The sequence below is a fragment of the Strix uralensis genome, chromosome 1, assembly GCF_047716275.1.
Source record: "Strix uralensis isolate ZFMK-TIS-50842 chromosome 1, bStrUra1, whole genome shotgun sequence".
Classification (NCBI taxonomy): Eukaryota; Metazoa; Chordata; class Aves; order Strigiformes; family Strigidae; genus Strix; species Strix uralensis.
In genome coordinates, this window is record NC_133972.1 from 4,561,862 (window position 1) to 4,578,252 (window position 16,391).

Sequence of the window (16,391 nt, forward strand, 5' to 3'; positions counted from 1 at the left end):
AAGAAAAATTGTGCTTCTGCTCCACGGTCAGGGTAGAAGTGATGTCAAGATATGAAATCTGTAGCAAAGAATAACTTGCTATTATATTATTTTATTTCTCTTCCTAAAAGTTCATTACAATTACCGAAAAGACAACCGGCGTCACAGTGCCAAGGCTATCAATTACATTTAAATTAGATCCAGGAAGTTTCAGAGAAAGTGTGCTATTCACAGCATCCATAAAAGAGGTTGTTTGCAGTCATAAAACACTCCCTTGTTGCGCGGCTGTTTCTAGGAAAGCACCCGGCTGCTCCAGCAGCCTCCGGCACAGGACACGTGCCTGCCTCCGAGCACATCCTGAGGGCAGAAGGCACTCGGTTTGCTGACAGCCAGTAGCCACGCTCACTAGATTTAAGACACTACATAAAACTTGTTTTGGGGTTCGAACTGAAATTTCCAAGTGTGTTCAGACTCATAGTGACTAATTTTTAAGTAGTTTGACCTTGAAAAGTTATTTCTGTTTAATAGATACAGACATAACAAGCAAGTGAAAGGTGAGAAATCTATAGCTGCCCAAGCAAGGCACTGGGAAAAGGGAGAAACATCTGACAAAAGACCATCTGAGGTATTACCAGATCACTGGATGAAGCAGAGGCACAGACATTAGCACAGGCCTTAGTCTAAGTTCAGAAGAATTTGTAATTTATTTCACACAAACCCAAAAAAGCTTCTAGAATTGGTCTCCACAAGTTAGAGAGCCCTCTGAAGACGTCAACTGCCGTTCGTTCCTTGCTTCACCTGCTGGCACAGGGACCGTGCTTTAACTAAGCCCAAACAGCACAAAGTAATGGCTTTCACAAAAGGCACATTTCACCTGAATTTGGTTTTGCTCCTCTGAACAAAAACACAACCCCGGGACACAAGGTGCAGTGCTTGCGTCCCTTCACAGATGGGGACTCAGTACCCCCAGATTAAGTAGGACATTGGAACGGCAGCGACTTCCGCAGGTGACTTGCACTGTTACGCCTTCCTCGGACTTCATAAGGAAACCGAATACAAAAGCTGCTGTTCCGAGGGCTTTCAGTAAGTTTCTACATGTGCATTTAGTGTAACACAGGTGAGAGTCTCTGTCAGAGACTGAGTTAATGCCTCAAACACTGTGGCTGCACAGTGTGGTGAGCCGCAGGCGAGGGCGATGCGGGCAACAGGCAGGCAGCTCCCGCCCGGCCCGGGCACGCCGGAGGGCACGAGGGTTCGTGCTGCTGGAAAAAAAACCAAAGCAAAACAACTCGCAGAATTTATGTGGGGAAGGGGCTTCGTGGCCCCCTCCAGTGGTGCCTGCGCAGAAGATCGGGAGTCACATCAGCTGAACAGGTATCTGGGAGCTATATAAATCCTCAAGGGGCATGACTAATTAGTACACAAAGCCAGACCAGAGGAGGGGACTAGCACCCAAACACCACCCTCCCACACCTTACATGTAAATGAGCCCCGGAAAGCCCCCCCTTTCCCTCACCTCGCATGTAAATGAGCCCCGGAAAGCCCCCCCTTTCCCTCACCTCCCACACAAGCGAGCCAGCATATTTAAGGAGCAGCCAGCCATATCTCAGTGTGCACCTCCACCATCGCTGACAAGACAGGAACTGGACCAGAGGCATCGCTGGAACCCCGGGTGGTGATCCCTTCTCTACCTCTACTTTTCTGTCTTTCTCCCTTTCTTATATGTTACGAGCCATTCAGCCCTTTTTTAAAATAACAGGGTTTACTCTCCACCATTGAAAACCGTTTATAGAGCTTTAACTGGCTTTAATTAGCTTTAAAAGGTTTCACTGGCTTCTGTTAAAATACAGCTTCTGCTGTTAATAAATTTTTTAATCAAGCATTTGGCGTTATTTCATGTTAATGTAGCCCAAGGGTATCTCAAACATCGAGAATCAGGGTGGGTTGTCCAGGCCAGCCCTCCCCTACCTATTAAGAGATAAATCCAGCCGCCCCCAGCCCCTCTGATCTTGGAGGACTGGCTAGAACGGAAGCGGCCTAGTTTTGGTTACAGATACATATGCACAGGGCTGCATATCATGATGCACTTCTGGGCCCGGGGATTCAGGAATTATCCTGGAATCAAAATAATCTGCCTGCCAATGCCTAACAAAGGTATCATGAACAGACTGACTTACAGAGGCTCGTTGTCAAGAACATTCGATACCCTTTAAAGAAAGGAGAGGCGAGTTGATCAGTCTACAGCTACCTGTACTGGAATTTCTCAAAGTTTAAATGTTTTGAAGTTCACTGAATTTAAAATAGAAATTAAGGAGGTGTCTGGGGGAGGGTTGTTTGTTTGGGGGGGTGTTTTGTTTGTTTTAAATAAAAAGAACATTTCTGGTAGGAACACCACAGAGCTTACCCCAAGAAAAGACATTTAAAACCATCAGATGATGAAAGAAGTCAAAATCAGATATTTACGGCAAAAGTTATTGGTCTGGCATGGGACTTACTCACTGAGGACTACCCTGTGTTGCAGAAGTCAAGGCAGCAGTCATTAGTGGTCCTATCTAGTTTTATGAAAAGATCAGCAAAACACCAAAAGCCTCAGAGGTACACTACAACACTTAAGCTTCTTTCCACTAAAATTTCATCTGAAAAAAAAAGTTTGTGTTAGGACCAGCTATCTCCTCCTCCACACTGACAAGTAAGTTTTCCCTAATTAATCTTCCAAAGTCACAGTTCTTCAAATAAGTGATTCTCGTGGTATCAAAGACTCGAGACAGTCATTGCAAGGTGCAGATGAAACCAGCGTTCTGAACTGAATATTCACAAAAATATCCAGAGTCTTAACAGAAAGAAGTATTTAGGAAATTGGTAGCACAAATGACTGTCTTTTAGGACATGCTCAATATACACCTACATCACCTCCACACAAAATGTGGCTATTCAACTCGCTGACATGTGGAAGAGCAAGAGAGATTTGAGGACTGAAAGCTCTTGAATGCCATACTTTTAGCACAGACCTGTAATACTTTAATGCCAAGCTGCTGCAAGACATTATGTATACTTAAAGAACCCTTGTCAAGCAGCTCACAATACACCTTTTCAGTTCATAAGAACTCAAGTATCCGTCAGGTACATTATTAAACCAGTAGGCAGCCAGACAACGCAGAAGAGCTGCATTAATGAAGCGTGCGTTGGAGTGACAGATCTGTGCCCTGGTGATCTCACGAGTGATCTTTCACTGCGATCCGAGCGCACAGCGACGTCGTTCCCCTGCACGGCACTCCACCAAACACTCAGCCGCGCCAGACTTGCGGACCTGGATCTAACCCAGGGCACAGAAAGGGCTCTTCAGAGCAGTTGGGTTTTCTAAGCACATTTCTGTGAACAAAAATTTACCCCGATGTCTCCTGTGTTCCCAGTGTTTTTAAGTGCTTCAATATCTGGAAAGTTTCTTTAAGCTTTGCAAACTGCTCAGGAGTAGCTCATGAGTTGAGATGACACTAACTGCTACTCAACTCCTCTGCCAGCTGTAGAAAGCCACCAAGGGCTCTTTGGTTGGAAGAGTCCCCGTTCCTTCCGAGCCCACACAAGGGGCACCCCGCAGAGCACAAACCTTCATCCTCCGCACTCACCCTCCGGGAGCGAGGGGGAAGCTGCACATCCCCTGGCAGCATCTCTGCCTCCCACCCCAGATCCTCACCGGAGCCACGGAGCACAGAGCTGGAACCCCCCTCAGCCTCTGCCCCACCCTGGCTGTCAGATCAGCTTCATCGAGATGCCCACCTTCCCCTTCCCCCATCCATCTCAGGCCTAAAAATAATCACCCCCAAAAGATCAGACAGACACACACAAAAAACCTCTTAGTCATGCCCATCTGAAGAACTAAACAAGCTTCTGAATTATTCAGTTTGCTGCTTTTTTTAGACTGAAGCAACAGAAAATATTAACTCTCCTTTAGTGAATATGGTTGGATGCAGACCCATTCTGGAAAGCCTAAAAAGCTTTCCCTGGAGTCCAGAAAGTATAAAAGCCTTTATAAATAAAAACTGGCACCAAATAGGAAATATGCAGGCAGGCAAAAGAGGAATAATAGCTTTAATTAGAAAAGCACACCTCTAAGTGTCCTATTTACAAAATGCTAAACACAAGGAATTACTTTTTTAGATTTTTTTTCTGGGGTTTGGGTGGTTTTTTTTTGTTGTAGGGGTTTTTTTGTCTTTTTTTGTTTCGCTTTTTGGGTTGGTTGTTTTTTTTTTTTTAAAACTTTGTACACTAGCAACTTATTCAACAGCAAAAGGGGATTAGATAACAAAGAGCAAAGACTGACCCTCAGCCAGGGTGGCAGTTAACTGTGTCACTGTATACACCATATACACTCAGAAATACTCTTAAGTGTAGATTGTCATTCCCACAGACGTGTCATTTTTCTGTGAATCCTCACAAAAATCAGGCATCTTAAGCTGTAAAAGATACACTGCCACAAACACCAGACATTACTTACTAGCTAGTTCATTCGTGAAGATTTTAATTACCTTGGAAGTCCAACATGGAAATGAGTATCCATCTCATCCATCCCCGGTTCACTTTGCAGTCCTTGAGCACAGTGGGAAGAAATTTTCCTTCTGTTTCTGCCCCCCCCCCGCCCTCCACCAACAGCAAAATTGTGTGGCTCATGGAAAGAATTTCCTTTTTCATGTATTCACTGTATTAACTAAACCAGTTATTTGATGGACATGTTTTCAAACATCTGTCCAGACAGCAAACTATTCCAGTTTAACCCATTTACCTTTTAGAAACAACAGCAGAGCCGTTAATCAAGCACATGCAGCTACCCGTAGATATTAACTATGAACAAGCAGCACAATCCAAGAAGATTCTCACCACAGTACAACTATTGAGAGGTTAGTTTGAGATGTTTATTAGGACGATTTATTCAACAGTGATACACAGCTTCAGATCATACAAAGCATTGGAATCATCAGGAAAAGTCAGAAGTGGTAACAGACAAGCTTGTAAGCACAAGGAAGTTATAGTATGTTCTGCAAAGGCTTCATACCATCTCCAAAGACTGGAGAAAAGTATGGGTAACATGAAATTTAAACAGAGAAACACATTTGGTGGCTACCTGGCTTTCTGAAAATAAAAACTGAAAAACGAAACACTCCCTGCATATTCATTTACTGCACTGAATTTCCAGCACGATACACGTACATTTTACGGGAGTGACAAAAGATACAACATTCTGTGTTGACCCTCCAACTTCCCCTACCTCCCCCTTGCCAAAACACACAGCCTCCCAGGACAGGCACATTACACTTCTGCCCCAGAAAAAGCGAAACGTGTGACATTGCAGAGCTTTTGGTAAGAGTCCTGCAAGGAAGAACCACCACAACCACACAGAAAGAACCAGCGCTCTTCCTCGATCTACTGTTCACATTCAAATTTGTAAAACTAATGACATTTAAAATAAACAGGGATAAAAATATGGCGGGGGGGGAAGTGGTAATGGAATGAATTATTTGTGTTAGCAGCTGAGACAGTGACTGCACCCCTGGGGGTGCCCCCATCTGCATTAGCGATCTTTGCTTTGGTCTGCTCGAGGCCCTGCTGTGCCCGGGTGGCTGACAGGCACCCAGCCCCACTTCACTGAGCGGGGGGCTCCCGCGCCAGGCAGATCGCCCCGCAGCTTCGTTGCCCACCTCACAAAGCCAGTTGACCTAGCCAACTGCTGCAAGTGCTAGAAACTCCCCCCTAGCTTTAAATAATATTTAAAATATTTAAATAACAATTTTAAAGCGTTATTGCATTTCAGTAAAATAAAGCATCTGTGGGAGGGGGAGAAAGTCTGATATTTGGTTCATCTGAAACCTTCTATTATTCAATCTGAAAATTTCTCTCTGTGATTTATTATTGATTCTCTATTTCTTAGGGCACAAATAGTTAAGCCTGCTTAAGGCAAAAGGTGAGAAAGAATGACTTGCAGAACCAAGTTAAAATGCCTCCAAACTAGCTGTGATGCTGCACTTTTCCATCATCAACCGCATTAAAAAAAAGCTACAACGAGGTCTTTAAAAATAAAGCCAAGAACACAACAATCTCCTTTTATGGCAAGAGACACCAAAAAAATCCCCCAAGAGGAAAGCACTTTGTGAGAACAAGAAGGACCAAACACCTCTGCTCACATCACGCGCCACTGCTCCCATCTCACCCTTCGGTGTGCGTGAGCAGCAGAGCTGATGTGTGCGGTACGGAAGAAGGAACGGAGACCTGGGTGAGCAGGGCCTCCCGCCACCCCCAGAAGGGCGCTGGTGGGGCTTTGGAGACTTGCCAAAGGTGGAGGCTGGTGGCTACATGGTACCCCGTGGCATAATTAGCAGTAAAACCAGAAACAGAGGGCAATCTGTCACAGCCATACTGGCCAGCGTATCCTGCATCCCAGTTACCATTATTGCTCTAGTCCACAGGGAAATGCTTATTTTTGTACCTCAGTTCGGATCTGGTCTCCAAGGCTGCTGGTCTCAAGCAACTGCGTGGCGGCTCTGCCAGGTCAGCACATCGGACCGGCAAGGGAAGAGCCCAGCTTTGGCAGCCGAGTGCCTGTAGGCAACGGGGTTTTCTCAGAAGTGACAGCTATCTACCTCGGAGGAGAAGCCAACGGTGTTACTTGTTCAGAAATTGGCACCACAAGGATGTCGGCTACTAATAAAGCTTTGAATGGTGGGTAAAGCAATAAATTGCCACCAAATTAGAGAACAAAAGCCTCGAGTCCTGATGCACATCACTAAACAGGCTGATTAGACACAATTCATTGCAGCAACTTGGGTCACTTCACCCTGGGTGGGGAGCATGTGAGGTCTTGGACTAAAAATGAAATAAATCAAGACTGCATGGGTCACTATTTGAGGGAGATGTTCAAAAAAAACCTTCTGGTGGCATTAACAGCAGTATTCATTCAAGGTGCACCACTCTTCCAGTAAATCATTAGTAGACCAATATCGTAAGGTAGTCATAGGTACTAGCAGGATACTAGAAATATTCAGGTGCAAGCTACTCTCTTCACAACAAGAAAATACCATTTTTAAGCACGTGAAAGTATGCTAGCTTTTGGCAATTTGGAGAATCACGTCCTACCTTAGGCTGGATTTGAGTTCAAATAAATCCTGTACTTTTATCAGGCGTTGTAGGCAAAGTACCAAAGCTACACAACACAACTACCCTCAAACAAAACATTCACTAGTCTACAAAAACCCGGGCTGAGCTTGCCTCATGTAAAATACTACATAGTCTCTCTAAATTATTTCCTTCTTCTGCATTTTTTTTTTCTGTTGAATGGCAGTAACTAATACTTTTGTGTTTGGAAAGCTTTGCAGCTTTAGGGAGACAGCAGGAATTGCAACAGACTTACTGACCTCTTGTAACTCTGTTTAAGGTTAAAACAGGCCCATTCCTTTTGGTGTTGCTGGAAACCATCCCAATTATTTCAGTACAGATTTAATAATTCAGTCCTAGATATTTTGTTTCTCTTGGTTTTAGAGGGGACAGATTATTTTTCATGGCAGGTAAAATTTCATCCAAGGTTGTCATTACCAAAATGAAGCTAGAGGTATGAAGTTAAAGAAAGGCAATTTTCTTTCTTACTTCCAAGGCTTGCAGGAAGCAGTATGAATGCAAAGCAGCTTACTGAGGCAGGAATTTGGGGTCAGTATTTTCATTTATACTCCCAGTTGAAGGCAAGTGCTTGAACTCCATAATCCAGCCCTCAAAAACCAAAGACAAACTGCTTGTACCTCAGTAAACATGGCTTTTCCTAATCTGTTTCTCAGGTCTGTACAATAAGTGCTATGATGTGAAAACACCTGTTTTGAAGAAGACAACATGATTAAAAATAAAAACCTCATATGAGAAGGTTTCAAAGCAGCAAGGATAAAGGCAGGTAAAACTCAACGTTATTCTAAAAGGCTGTGGTGAGTACGGGGAGAAGGGAAAGGAGCTGCAGTCATGGTGGACCCATCCGCTATGAAAGCACAACTTTAAATTTAATATCAAGCCTTCTTTTATTAAGCATCCATGAAAAAGAATATATATTAAATTTCAAAGTGGTTGAACTAAAAATGGAGCTGTAGTTGTGATTTAAAAACAGTAGGAGTGCTGAAATAGTGCGGTTAGAAACTAATCATGCACGTTTGTGCTTACACAAAGAAAGGAAGGTTTCAACAAGCACTGCAGAGCAGAGAGGGAGGAGGAGAAGGGCTGATCGGCCGACAGCACAGCTACCCTTTGGTTTCTTCTACACGTAAAGTCCAAGGATGTAAAGCAAGAGCTCTGTAAAATGCTGAAGATTTTAGAAGTGTAATGGCAGGTAGAAAAGTACACTGGTCTTGTATCAGTGGCAGCCCCAGTGTTAGGAGACAGTCTAGGCTTCTAGGAGGAGAAAATAGAAGAGAGGAAAAGAAGTAGGAGAGGGAAACGGGATGGGGAAAGGGGCAAAAAAGCGCAAGTTATTAGTAAACATGAACATTCAGGTAGCACACTGCACAACAAGCAATACTTCATTTAGTGCAGCCAGGAGATTTGCCAAAAGCCAGATTAGGGACACACGGAATTTTGCTTTTAGAAGTGTCTGAAAATACATTGCTAGTCATGCCATGGCATGACATCGTGCCACATGCAAAAATTAGCTGTGATAAATCAAGATTAGTGACAAATTGCTATCAAGAGAGCAGCAGCTCAGGATGCTGCTTAAAAGCACAATTTGCACTGAAAACTGTGACAGAGTATTTCTGTGACCCAATCTCAGATGACAGAACAAGGAGCAGGCTGGTTGGAGAGAAAGTCCTGCTAGGGAAAGTATGAACACTGAATAGCGATACTTCCCTAGGTCACTTCTCATCTTCCAGCAAGATGATGAACAGGATCTTGGAACAAGAGGTATCCAGATTAAACCATATGATCATTCTTGATGGATTTCTTTCCAGAAATTTGTCTTTTTTTAAAATATACCATTCCTTTGAACTCTAGGCAAATATCCTGCAATAAGGAGTTGCAAATGTTGCACTGTGAAAATTACGTGTAAATTTTTTTGTTTTAAAACCTGCTGTTAAGAGTTTTACCGAGCACCCCCTAACCTTTGCATGGTGAAAGTGAGCAGTTAGTTCTCTAACTCAATACCTGCATGCCACCAGTGATTATAAGCTATTAACAATATCCCCACACCCTTGCTGATTCACTTGAGTTGCACCAGATGTGCTCAGCTTCCCTCCAAACACTGCACCAACCGACATTCTATTTTTTCCTTATAAGGAAGAACAAATTTAATAGAGAGTTTCAGTCTGTGCGCTGAGTACCCAAGCCAGAGCTCTTGGTCTGTAGCTCTCAAATTCTCAAAAAAACAAAACCCCACAGACCAAGTAAGCAAATCATCACACAGGGCTCAGCACTGCCGAGAATTGAACCCTTCAGAGAAACTGCCAGTTTCTCCCTTTCGGGGAAAACAAATGGGTGCAGAGGGCTCCCAGCCGCACAGCCACGGGTTTGGACCCTCAAGTAAACAGCCAACGTAAAGTCAACCATTCACGTTTTTCCTTTACATTCTGGAATACTGAACTATAGACATCCCTGTAACAATGGTTTAAATACATCGCTGTTATAACAAAAATAATTCAACAGTCAATAGAAAGTTTTGCCCCCGAGTTACATTAGTTTTGGATTTACGCCATCTCCTACATTAACGGTATTCTGGAGCTGGGCATCTGGTCAGGAAGCAGTACAGGCTGCCAAACCAGCACTAAGATTTCAGTCCTGACTAATTCTAACCTCTGCATGCACATACACCAGATGTCTGTAGATAATGTTGCGTGCAATAAAACATTTTATTTGATAGGTGGAAAAAATCATGTAGCAACGTTTCCTGTGATTCCCAGATCAGAGAGATAAGCAGGCATTGGTATTTTCAAATAGCTTCGCTACATCTTTCCCCAATACTTTCCCCGAAGTCTGTTTCAGAATCCAACTCAAACACAGCTCTGCTTTTAAAAGCTCTCTCTGTAGCTCTTAACACTGCTTTTTGTAGCAAAGAGCTGGTTTCCTTGAGCATTATCTTCCTTAGTCCTCTCTCTCAGCCACTCTGTTTCCCACCTCTGCACTGGGCCCACACTGCACATCCAGACGCATCATTTCAGCTTTAAAAAGAGACAGATTAGGGAATAGATCCAGCTGAAAACAAACAAGCCAGCCAAAAACTGAAGGCGGCTTAGGGCCAGGGGCAAAAGGCTTTAGGCAGCACCACCTATTAAATGTAGAACCAAGTGAAGTCCGTCACCTGGTCTGGAAAAAACTTGCCTGTATTTCCGCAGAGGATCAACTGCTCTTCAACTCTGGAAAAACCCTCCATTATCTGATCAAAAATTAGCATCTCTCCCGTACTCTCAAATGTATAAGCACAGATATTTCAAGTATTCCATAGAGAAGGGGGCAGGGGGAGAGTTCATGAAGTAGTTGTGTTGTATAAATCTTCTGTTATTCTGGAAAACCTAATTAACTCGATGCCTATGACTCTTCATCCTTTGCCATGCTGTTTCTACCACTTTGATGTCACTTTTGGACAGCCTTTAACAAGAAAAAAAAGTCTAACTGTACCCTACAAAGATGGAACGTATTAATAAATTAAAAAGCTTCAGACACATAAAAGTATCTTTGATCAAAGTTGTTAGCGTTTACTGTGTGAAGAGTTAAACCTCCAGAAAGCTAGTATTAAGCAGATAACAAGAAATATTTTAAACACAATTCAGAAGTTCAATAAAAAAATCCCAATGTATTTAATTAGTCATACCTGGGGTATCATAAATCTGATTTTATTTCTATCTCCTAGTTATATGTATTAAAGAGAGGAAGTACCCTTAGAAAGGTTCAGAAGTTTTCTTAATTTCAGTTTTATACGATTAAGTTGTAAAAGAAGCACAGCTTCTTTTTGATCAGATTTACAATGGCAAATTAAGCAGAAAGATCAAATTTTATACTTCCATCCTCAATAAGGACATGAAACTTGCTCACACTCCAAGCAGAATTATAGTAAAAAAAGGGGTTTAATTCATCCCTGTCTCCCACTCCCATACATTCATCATTATCTCCTGGATTAGTTTTTTTTTAATTGGGGCTGCACCTACAGACTAGCAGGGATGCTAATGCTAGGAATATCTAAACAATCCTAGCAATGATCTGTACTGCTGAAGCTGAGCTGGAGATCATGGAAAGGGAGACCAAATAAATAGCTCTTGCCAATGCCAGGATGGCAATTGACTTTTGAATATTTTACCCTCAAGAAATCAGAGGTGCCACAGTATGGCCTGTCAAAGTCCACGCCCTCCTCACCACAGAAGGAAACAAAATCCACTGGCTCACGCCCACAGTTGCAGCATTGGTACTGCTCATCCTCAACAGTTCAGCTGGAATTTGGTAGGAAGCCCAATTCGTAGGAAGAGAGTCTCATAAAAGGGAACTGGTGCTTATCTTTAAACATAACTGCTAAAATAAGACTAATTTCGACATGTGTTAGGTGGATTAGAAAGATCAATTATTTTCCAGATTCCTCACAGGTTTGAAATATTGGTCCACTGAAGTCACGGCAAGTTTCTTGTAGACAGAGGTATCCTAATGCTGTATGAAAAAAGGGTCAGAAGACCTCAATTTCACCTTTGATATTGCTAAAGCAAATATTAGGAGATATTTACAGAAGGGTAGTTTGGGGTGAAAGGAGAAGCTGCAGAATAAAAAAAGCAGTGTGATTTCAGTAGCAGCTAAGAATTAGTGAATGAAAAAACTGCACCAAAGGACGGTGCACTTGGAGAAGAAACATCGCTGTCAGTCCCACGGGGAAGAGGAGAAGCCATTCTCACAGGTTAGGGTAGAGTTCAGCTATGAATATTACGGAGTTACTGGAAAGCCACTGAGGTATCAGCACCCTAGATGTTGCCTTCCCAACACTGACCATGGATAAAGCATACAAGGTCTTCAGAATGAGACTTTATGCAAATAAGCAATTTCAAACCCAGAAGAGAATGAAGTTCTGTTTTGCTTCAAATTCTTTGAAAAGATCATTAAAACCAAAATGAACCCCCTGTGAAGAAATAAGACTCAAAAAGAAGATGCATTTGGTCACAATGAAGTTTTACTGCTCTAATAACAAATAAAGAAGGCGATGGGTTTCCTTCAGACATTAAGCACATACCTGTGCGGTGATCTTCTATTCCATGGTCACCATTTTCTACAACTGTTGGCCCAGAAGCTGAAGTATCTGCGAGAAATCAAAGGAAATGTTAACACTGGAGAAAGTTAATCTTAACCCAGAATTTGAAAACAACACTGTAAGGACAACACTGCAATGTTATCAAACACAGATACACAGGGGTTTTTTTTCCCCCAACATTATTTTGGAAATGTTAAGGCACTCATATGGCACCAAGTCAGTGCAACTTAAAACCCAAAAGAGCTTTTCAATCACAGAAAATCCAGTCCCACAAAGGAGACTCAAGGCATAACAACTAGAAGCTTCTTTATCTATTCATACCATCACTTCAAACCAAGCTTTCCTGAGGACCAACACCAGACTCTGGATTTTCTTCAAGCAAATAATCCTTAGCCAAGCTGATAAACTCCAACAAGCCTGGTGGATGTGAGGCCAGAGCAGTTGATGCTGTTGACCTTGACTTTAATAAGGCTTTTAACACCATCTCCCAAAACATCCTCACAGACAAACAACAAAGCATGGGTCAGATAACGGCACAGTGAGGCGGCTGAACAGCCAGGCTCAGAGGGTGGTGATCAGTGGCACAAAGTCCACCCAGAGGCCAGCCACTAGCAGTGTCCCCCAACAGCTGACACTGGGGCCGATTTTAACATTAATGACCTGAACAATGGAGCAGAGCACACCCCCAGCAAGTTTGGATGCCATACAAAACTGGAAGGAGTGGCTGATATGCCAGAGGCTTGTGGTGCCATCCAGAGGGACCTGGACAGGCTGAAGAGATGAACAGAGAAGAATCTCACGAAGTTCAACAAGGGGAAATGCAAAAGTCCTGCACCAAGGGAGGAATAAGCCCAGGCACCAGTATGTGCTGGGGGCCAACTTGTTGGAAGGCAGGTCCTGCAAGAAAAGCCCTTGGGGTCCTGGCGGCCACCAAGTTGAACATGAACCAGAAACGTGCCCTTGCAGCAAAGATCGACAGCATCCTGGGCTGCATTAGGCAGAACACTGCCAGCAGGTTGAAGGGGGTGATTATTTCCCTCTCTTCAGCACTGTTGAGACACATCTGGAGTGGTGGGCTCCCCAATACAAGAGAGTTGGAGCTACTGGAGAGAGGCCAGTGAAGGGCCACTATGACCGTTAAGGGACTGGAGCGTCTCTCATATGAGGAAAGGCTGAGCGAGCTGGGACTGCTCACCCTGGAGATGACTCGGCGGGGACGTGTACAAGCACCCAGAGGGCGGCTGTAAAGAAGCCTGACGCACACTCTTGTCAGTGGAGTCCAGTGCCAGAACAACAGCCAACAGGCACAAATTAATTCCGTAGAATTTTTAAATCTTGGTCCACTTCAGTCGTGACAAGTTTCTTGCAGACAAAGCTATCCCAATACTATTAGAAAAAAAGGATCAGAAGACCTCAATTCCAGCTTTGACAGCACACTGCTAAAGCAGATATTGGGGAGAGATTCAGAAAAGGGTAGTTCAGGGTGGAAGACCAGCAATTCTGAAAAATATATAAGATACTTACCACTAAGAGATTTAGTCTGTCTTGTTCTGACATTGTCAGATAAAATTTTAAAGAGGCACCAGGATGTACACACTGAACTTGGAAAACATGGCAGCAATACAAGACCTACCAATAGCTGAGGCAATTTGGAATCAAAGAACTGAGCTCTAAACTTGGTTTTGCCATCTGCTCAGTGGGCTGCCTCAGGAAAGTCACTCTGCTAACAGGTAGCTATCTCCAAGTGTGTGATGTTTTTGAAAACGGTGCTTGGAAACCATCTTTGGGAATAATTAAGAAATTTAATTAATTTAAAAAAAAAAAAACCAACACCACACTACTTATTCTACTACTCAGGTCTTCCCAATCATCAAGATACGCTAGTGAAATTCTATATTCACCCCATAATCTCTACACTGGGCTGCTGAGGGTCAATAACTATAATCACTTAGGCAAACTACTGGAGGAATGCTATATATTTTAAATTACTGGCTTTGAGATCAGACTATGGTCCTTACAAAAGTAGGCAGATTGTGCTCGTATTAATACTGGTGCAGGTTGCCAGCAGCACAGTATTTCTGTAGGCAACCACCACCATGACAGGTGAATATTACAAGGCCATTTACCTAAACTGAAGATACCATCCTTGCTCCAAGTCTTAAAATATTTTCTAATATCTTCTTAAATAAACTCTGCTTGATTTCTAAGGATTTATCCCATTTTCCAGTTGTGAAACAGAAGTCATTGCAGCAATGACACTGAGTGGTATTAGTTAAACGTAACAAGCAGTGCAAGTTCTAACAGCAGTTCAGCTCCTCAGGCCATTAGTTCTGCTTATTGTGAAAAAACACTCAGGGCAATGGCTTCAGAAAATCCTATAAGTACATAAAATAAAATCACTCTGAGACACACATTCAGTTACCTGGAGTTGCTGCTGTCCCTTCCCTGAGCTCAAGCAGTTTTAAAACAAAGCAAAGTTACCAGCGTACTTTAGACACAGCACTTTAGGGCTTAATCCAACCCTCAGTAAAGCAAAAGTCTTTCCAGTTCCTTCAGTGGCTCATCCTGGTGTTTTACAAAAATTCGACATGAACTTGCCAGACAGCTTATAGAAAAACATACACCTACATCCTCTTCAAGTAGCTGAAAATACTACAGGAATCCCTGGACCTGTTTCTTAGCAGTTAAACACACCAGCTCCTCCTGCTGTCAGTCTTTACAAGGTCTGGTATTTACTGTAACAGTAGAACTGTCTTAACTAGTAACTGGGAGAACTACTGCCAGTCACTGAATTTACTGACCAGTTCAAGCAAGGAGAAATCAGGGTCACAGGATGGTTTATACAACACTGCTTCACAGTTGCCAACAGGTACGCTGGGTATCTCATGGAATAGGAGGGTCTTACAGAAAGATCCCCAAGGAATTACGCAGTGGAGCTACACAGGTCCTGTTGAACCTTCCAGTTAACAGCCAGGAAGCTATTGCAAGAGCTACGAGTTTTCTTAAGTCCTGCTCAAACGGGTGTCATCAAACTGGTTTAATGAAGGTAGCTGACAATGCCACCGTAGACTTTGCAAGTCAACTCTAGTCTTCAACTCATGCTAAACATGTAAAAAAAAAAATAATCTTTTGATGGTGGGGAAAATAAACAACAACCCCCACTACCACAACCTACAAACTCACTCCCGTTTCTTCCGTATTTAAACTGTAATGGAAGACTTGAATGCAAATTCTGTTTTAAATTGGACAAAATGATCACATACTGCTTTCAGTTTCATCTGAACCTGATCATTACACCTCATACAGACAGTACAGCTGTTGAAACGTTTCATATTCTGGTCTCGATGCTATTGCTGTTATTTAGTCACTAAAAACAGGACTTGATCATAAATATGGCTAAACAGTGCAAATTTAGTCTGCAAGTCTGTGTACATACTTGGAGCACCGGCTTTGGGTTGCAAATAATGTTCATGTGTAAGACTGGTCTGGTAGCACTTGGAATGAGCAGTTTGTGTGCACTTGAGGTCAGCTTTGCACTGCATGTAGTCCACTCAGTGGTACTTCTGGCAATTCAGTGCATTTCAGCTATTCAGAAAATAAACACTTCATCCATAGAAAAGTTTCATGTCGAGACTGATCTCCTAGGCAGCAAGTGACCCAAGCCAACTGTCTTCTATCTAAAAGAAAAGCCAGGACATCCCACCCTCCCCTGCCAAGGGCTCTGTGAACTTAAAATGAAACAAAAAACCCTACCAAAATATTAGTCAAGCCTACCAAACGCTATGGTAGGTGAAAATGAGGACAGCTCAAAGCCAGCTGTGTTTCTGGCTTAACCTTCCATAGAGCCAATAGGGCTCTCGAGTCTGTGCAGTTTCTGGGCTACAAAGCACAAATATATTCTTTCAGGGAAGCTTCGTCTTATTCAGTCCCCTATATTGACTCCTTTCTATACTATATTCACTCACTGAAATAAAAAAATGGCAAGACATACATATTGAAAATCCTACATTTGCTTCAATGGCACAGGAACGAGGGCAAAAGAATAGGTTAAAGCCATCTCCCTCTTGCCATGCTGAGCAGCAACCACGGTAGCTGCTCCCTGCGTGCCCCCTGCTAGCTGCAGAAGGCTGTCTCTCCACCATCAAAGCCACGAGGTGGGAAGTTATCTAAAAAGCTCAAT

At 43.0% G+C, this 16,391-nt stretch overlaps 1 protein-coding gene across 13 annotated transcripts in view; it reads right to left on the bottom strand.

Annotated features, from left to right (window-relative positions):
* MAP4 (microtubule associated protein 4) overlaps positions 1–16,391 on the bottom strand; it is a 165,284-nt gene that overhangs the window by 89,619 nt on the left and 59,274 nt on the right. For all 13 annotated transcript variants that reach the window (XM_074875240.1, XM_074874877.1, XM_074874789.1 and 10 more), the window contains exon 4: positions 12,194–12,259. In XM_074875240.1, coding sequence (XP_074731341.1) covers positions 12,194–12,259 — 66 coding nt within the window. The remainder of the gene's footprint in view (positions 1–12,193; positions 12,260–16,391) is intronic.